This window comes from Caretta caretta, chromosome 6 (genome assembly GCF_965140235.1).
Source record: "Caretta caretta isolate rCarCar2 chromosome 6, rCarCar1.hap1, whole genome shotgun sequence".
Classification (NCBI taxonomy): Eukaryota; Metazoa; Chordata; order Testudines; family Cheloniidae; genus Caretta; species Caretta caretta.
This window is the reverse complement of record NC_134211.1, coordinates 34,268,083-34,274,247: the sequence shown is the minus strand read 5'-3', so window position 1 is coordinate 34,274,247 and position 6,165 is coordinate 34,268,083. Positions and strand designations below refer to the sequence as shown.

The 6,165-nt window shown below is 48.2% G+C and overlaps 1 protein-coding gene across 1 annotated transcript; it reads right to left on the bottom strand.

The window, feature by feature from the left end:
• Positions 1-906: 906 nt before the first annotated feature.
• On the bottom strand, positions 907-2,749 carry LOC125638931 (myb/SANT-like DNA-binding domain-containing protein 7). Its single transcript, XM_048855241.2, has 2 exons — positions 1,845-2,749; positions 907-1,457 (listed from the first exon to the last, which is right to left on the bottom strand). Exons 1-2 carry the CDS (start codon positions 2,422-2,424, stop codon positions 1,408-1,410), a joined length of 630 nt encoding a protein of 209 aa, XP_048711198.2. The 5' UTR covers positions 2,425-2,749; the 3' UTR covers positions 907-1,407.
• Between the last annotated feature and the right edge of the window lie 3,416 nt (positions 2,750-6,165).

The following is a 6,165-nucleotide window of genomic DNA, read 5'->3' as shown; positions in this document are numbered from 1 at the left end:
TATAGACGGAACCCATATCCCTATCTTGGCACCGGAGCACCAAGCCGCCGAGTACATAAACCGCAAAGGGTACTTTTCGATAGTGCTGCAAGCTCTGGTGGATCACAAGGGACGTTTCACCAACATCAACGTGGGATGGCCGGGAAAGGTGCATGATGCTCGCATCTTCAGGAACTCTGGTCTGTTTCAAAAGCTGCAGGAAGGGACTTTATTCCCAGACCAGAAAATAACTGTTGGGGACGTTGAAATGCCTATATGTATCCTTGGGGACCCAGCCTACCCCTTAATGCCATGGCTCATGAAGCCATACACAGGCAGCCTGGACAGTGGTCAGGAGCCTTTCAACTACAGGCTGAGCAAGTGCAGAATGGTGGTAGAATGTGCATTTGGACGTTTAAAGGCGCGCTGGCGCAGTTTACTGACTCGCTTAGACCTCAGCGAAACCAATATTCCCACTGTTATTACTGCTTGCTGTGTGCTCCACAATATCTGTGAGAGTAAGGGGGAGACGTTTATGGCGGGGTGGGAGGTTGAGGCAAATCGCCTGGCTGCTGGTTACGCGCAGCCAGACACCAGGGCGGTTAGAAGAGCACAGGAGGGCGCGGTACGCATCAGAGAAGCTTTGAAAACCAGTTTCATGACTGGCCAGGCTACGGTGTGAAAGTTCTGTTTGTTTCTCCTTGATGAACCCCCCCGCCCCTTGGTTCACTCTACTTCCCTGTAAGCTAACCACTCTCCCCTCCTCCCTTTAATCATTGCTTGCAGAGCCAATAAAGTCATTGCTGCTTCACAGTCATGCATTCGTTATTCATTCATCACACAAATAGGGGGATGACTACCAAGGTATCCCAGGAGGGGTGGTGGAGGAGGGAAGGAAAATGCCACACAGCACTTTAAGCACAGCACTTTAAAAGTTTACAACTTTAAAATTTATTGAATGACAGCCTTCTTTTTTTGGGGCAATCCTCTGTGGTGGAGTGGCTGGTTGGCCGGAGGCCCCCCCACCGCGTTCTTGAGCGTCTGGGTGTGGAGGCTATGGAACTTGGGGAGGAGGGCGGTTGGTTACAGAGGGGCTGCAGTGGCAGTCTGTGCTCCAGCTGCCTTTGCTGCAGCTCAACCATACACTGGAGCATACTGGTTTGGTCCTGCAGCAGCCTCAGCATTGAATCCTGCCTCCTCTCATCACGCTGCCGCCACCTTTGAGCTTCAGCCCTGTCTTCAGCCCGCCACTTACTCTCTTCAGCCCGCCACTTACTCTCTTCAGCCCTCCACCTCTCCTCCCGGTCATTTTGTGCTTTCCTGCACTCTGACATTATTTGCCTCCACGCATTCGTCTGTGCTCTGTCAGTGTGGGAGGACAGCATGAGCTCGGAGAACATTTCATCGCGAGTGCGTTTTTTTTTCTTTCTAAGCTTCACTAGCCTCTGGGAAGGAGAAGATCATTGAAACACATGCAGCTGGTGGAGAAAAAAAAAGGGACAGCGGTATTTAAAAAGACACATTTTATAAAACAGTCGCTACACTCTTTCAGGGTAAACCTTGCTGTTAACATTACATACATAGCACATGTGCTTTCGTTACAAGGTTGCATTTTGCCTCCTCCCACCGCGTGAATGGATTTTGGTTGAATGTCAGCAAACATACACTGCAATGCTTTGTTCTACAGTGATTCCTGAGTACGTGTTACTGGCCTGGAGTGGTAAAGTGTCCTACCATGAAGGACGAAATAAGGCTGCCCTCCCCAGAAACCTTTTGCAAAGGCAGAACCGCAAATGCCAGGGCAAAGTAATCCTTTCACATGCTTGCTTTTAAACCATGTATAGCATTTTAAAAGGTACACTCACCAGAGGTCCCTTCTCCGCCTGCTGAGTCCAGGAGGCAGCCTTGGGTGGGTTCGGGGGGTACTGGCTCCAGGTCTAGGGTGAGAAACAGTTCCTGGCTGTCGGGAAAACCGGTTTCTCCGCTTGCTTGCTGTGAGCTATCTACAACCTCCTCATCATCATCTTCTTCGTCCCCAAAACCTACTTCCGTATTGCCTCCATCTCCATTGAAGGAGTCAAACAACACGGCTGGGGTAGTGGTGGCTGAACCCCCTAAAATGGCATGCAGCTCATCATAGAAGCGGCATGTTTGGGGCTCTGACCCAGAGCGGCTGTTCGCCTCTCTGGTTTTCTGGTAGGCTTGCCTCAGCTCCTTCAGTTTCACGCGGCACTGCTTCGGGTCCCTGTTATGGCCTCTGTCCTTCATGCCCTGGGAGATTTTCACAAAGGTTTTGGCATTTCGAAAACTGGAACGGAGTTCTGATAGCACGGATTCCTCTCCCCAAACAGCAATCAGATCCCGTACCTCCCGTTCGGTCCATGCTGGAGCTCTTTTGCGATTCTGGGACTCCATCATGGTCACCTCTGCTGATGAGCTCTGCATGGTCACCTGCAGCTTGCCACGCTGGCCAAACAGGAAATGAGATTCAAAAGTTCGCGGTTCTTTTCCTGTCTACCTGGCCAGTGCATCTGAGTTGAGAGCGCTGTCCAGAGCGGTCAGAATGGAGCACTCTGGGATAGCTCCCGGAGGCCAATACCATCGAATTGTGTCCACAGTACCCCAAATTCGAGCCGGCAACGTCGATTTAAGCGCTAATCCACTTGTCAGGGGTGGAGTAAGGAAATCGATTTTAAGAGCCCTTTAAGTCGAAATAAAGGGCTTCATTGTGTGGACGGGTGCAGGTTTAAATCGATTTAACGCTGCTAAATTCGACCTAAAGTCCTAGTGTAGACCAGGGCTAGGAGTAGGAAGTAGTGAGCAAAGTTGCAGTTCAGCTGGTACAAAAGCATTGCTTGTAACACAACTGGGGTAGGTGTTGTCGGAACACCAGGTGACTGCTTCTCCTCTCCTTTGCTCTGGTATAATGCTTGTTTATTTCACTAGTTACAAATGTACAGCTGGGATAGTCTCAAACTTTACTGAGCAACTTGTTGGCCATGCTTTTCAGCCTACTGTAGGCAAGGTCACAGAGATCTAACACCATAGAAATATAACACTTGTTCCATCTTAGAAAAGAAAAGTGAATAAAAATAAATGTTTTCATAGTAGTCTACACGTGCAAGTAAATTTTTTTGGCTTGAGTGTAAAGGAAATCTTATTTCATAATCTTTCATTAAGTCAAATAACCTCTTTAGTGAGAAGTTAAATTTCACTGAAGTTTGAGCAAGGAACCCTGATCTTGTAACTTCCTTTCAAATTCTGATGCATATATCATTCCTTGACCTTAAGTTTTACTGATCTGTGCTAATAGAAACAAAAATTAAGGTGGAGGATAAACTTACAAAGGATTAAATACCGTGTATCTGCTTTGAATTTTAAGCTTGACAGCCTTAAATTAGAACAGTCATTTAGAGAATTGGTATAAAATAAACATCTGCCTAATATGACAGACGTTAATGTTCTTTGTGCAATGTGACCTTTGAAAGAACAATGCTAAAGAAATCTGCTAGCCTTTGGAAAAGAGTGTTCACTATATACTCACACCTAATATAGGTGGTGCAAGTAGCAATGCCTAGTCAAGGCTGCCTAATACTTTCCATTATAAGACCCTGTTTGCAGTTGCTTATAATTTTGCCAGACATTAACAGTTTAGGCTAAAATTTTCTATGCCAGGTTTCTACCTCGGGCTGATGGTTTTTTTGTTTTTAATTCAGCAAAATTGCATCCACCATTTCTCAGACAAGTTCAAGGGAAAATGCATTGTTTTGCCTATGTTAATATATTTTTTTTTATAACTGTTGAGTTGAGAAGCTCTCGTGCCTCCATCGTGTGGAGTAGGGACTTGAAATTTGGTTGGGGCAGCAGTCTCCATACTGTCAGGGATATGGCGTTTCCCATCCCTGTGAAAGTCCACCCAAATTTGGCCAAGTTATGAGCCTCTGAAAATTTGAGTTCACACCTGTTCAGAGAAGACTAATTAGGGTTTTTGGCATCTAAATTTTCCGATGATTCCATCTGCCATGAGCACCCTCCATCCACTCACAGCTTGCATGTGCTGGACAACTTCTGTATGTGCCATCCCTTCAGAGCAGCTGAGTATGCCTGGGGCTACAGGCATTTCCCTGCAATTGCTCCTCCCATTTGCCATGGCTATTCCATGCACAAAGTCAGGAGACTGCCTCTCCTGTTCCTTAAGGTATCCCCTATTGGTGTCCTAGCAGAGAGAAGGAGAAGGGAGATGCAGACTGATTTTTTTTTTAAATGCAGAATAGTGTGGAGTCACGCTTGGGGTATAGTGGCAGGGTCGGACTGCAGTGAGGAGCAAAGGGGAGATTGGAAGCCGAGATGAGGTGGGAAGGATGGGAAATGGAATGAGGGAGTTGGGGGGCCTCAGGACTAGGACAGGCTGGAGGGCAGAAGCAGTCAGGCACGAGAAGTTTCAGGAATAGTAGGTTTCAGAGGAACAGCCGTGTTAGTCTGTATTCGCAAAAAGAAAAGGAGTACTTGTGGCACATATTGGTTAGAGACTAACCAATTTATTTGAGCATGAGCTTTCGTGAGCTACAGCTCACTTCATCAGATGTATACCGTGGAAACTGCAGCAGACTTTATATACACACAGAGAATATGAAACAATACCTCCTCCCACCCCACTGTCCTGCTGGTAATAGCTTATCTAAAGTGATCAACAGGTGGGCCATTTCCTTTGTGTGGGGGGGTGGAGGGTGAGAAAACCTGGATTTGTGCTGGAAATGGCCCACCTGTTGATCACTTTAGATAAGCTATTACCAGCAGGACAGTGGGGTGGGAGGAGGTATTGTTTCATATTCTCTGTGTGTATATAAAGTCTGCTGCAGTTTCCATGGTATACATCTGATGAAGTGAGCTGTAGCTCACGAAAGCTCATGCTCAAATAAATTGGTTAGTCTCTAAGGTGCCACAAGTACTCCTTTTCTTTTTTCAGGAATAGTAGTGTCTAGTGCAGTGTTTTTCAAACCATGGGTTGTGACCCACTACTAGGTCACAGCATGTAAGGCGCTGGGTTACCTTGCTCTGGTCAGCACCGCCGACTGGGACATTAAAAGTCCCATTGGCAGTGCTGCCCAGCTAACACAAGCTAGTGCCTACCTTTTCTGACACCACACTGTGCCCTGGAAGCGGCCCACAGCGGGTCCAGCTTCTAGGGAGGGGGGTCACAGGGCTCCACGCGCTGCCCCCGCCCCGAACACCAGCTCTGCACTCCCATTGGCCGGCAATTGGCCAATGGAAAGTGGGGGGGGGCGGTGCCTGCAGGTGAGAGTTGTGTGGAGCCACTTGCGTGCCTAGGAGCCAGACCTGCTGCTGGCTGCTTCCGAGGCGCAGCGCAGTCTGTGGTGCATCCCGGCTGCGCCGCTGACCGGGAGCCGCTGGAGGTAAGTCTGTGCCCATGCCCTAATCCCCAGCCCTGAGCCCCCCCCCCCCCGAACCTGAAACCCCTTCCTGTACCCTGAGCCCCCCCAAACCCGGAGTCGCTCCTTCACTCCAAACCCCTCATCCCCAACCCAGACCCTGACCGCTTCCTGCACCCCACACCCTGCCCCAGCCCCGAGCCCCCACATCTCCCAGCTCCATTGGGTCGTGGGCATCAACAATTTTCTTCAACTGGGTCCCCAGAAAAAAAAGTTTGAAAACTACTGGTCTAGTGTAACCACTCAGAACTTGGAATGGTACCCAGAATTACTGAGTCTGAACACTTTCTTCCTCTGTCAGAAATAGCTGTGGAACCCACTGTCTTATCTCCTTCTAGTGGCTGCCCCCCATAGAGAATGACAGCCTACTACTGCTGTTAGTTACTCTGATAGATTGAGAGGCAAAGATCTGTGTTTTGGATTTACAGGTTCCAACACTGCTGATAAGCATGGCTATACTGGGTCTGACCAATGGTTCATCTAGCCTAGGATCCTGTCTTTTAAAAGTGGCTGGTGCCCGATGCTTCAGAGGGGATGAACGCAACAGGGCAATTATCAAGTGATTCATCCCCTGTTGTCCAGTCTCAGTTTTTGGCAGTCAGAGGTTTAGGAACACCCAGACTACATGGAGTTGTCATGATGCCACATGATGACATTTCTGTTTTTCCACTTTGCTTTTTTAAGAACCGAGGCAGTTGCATCCAAAAAAACTTCCTTAAAAGAGTGTTAAGGTAGT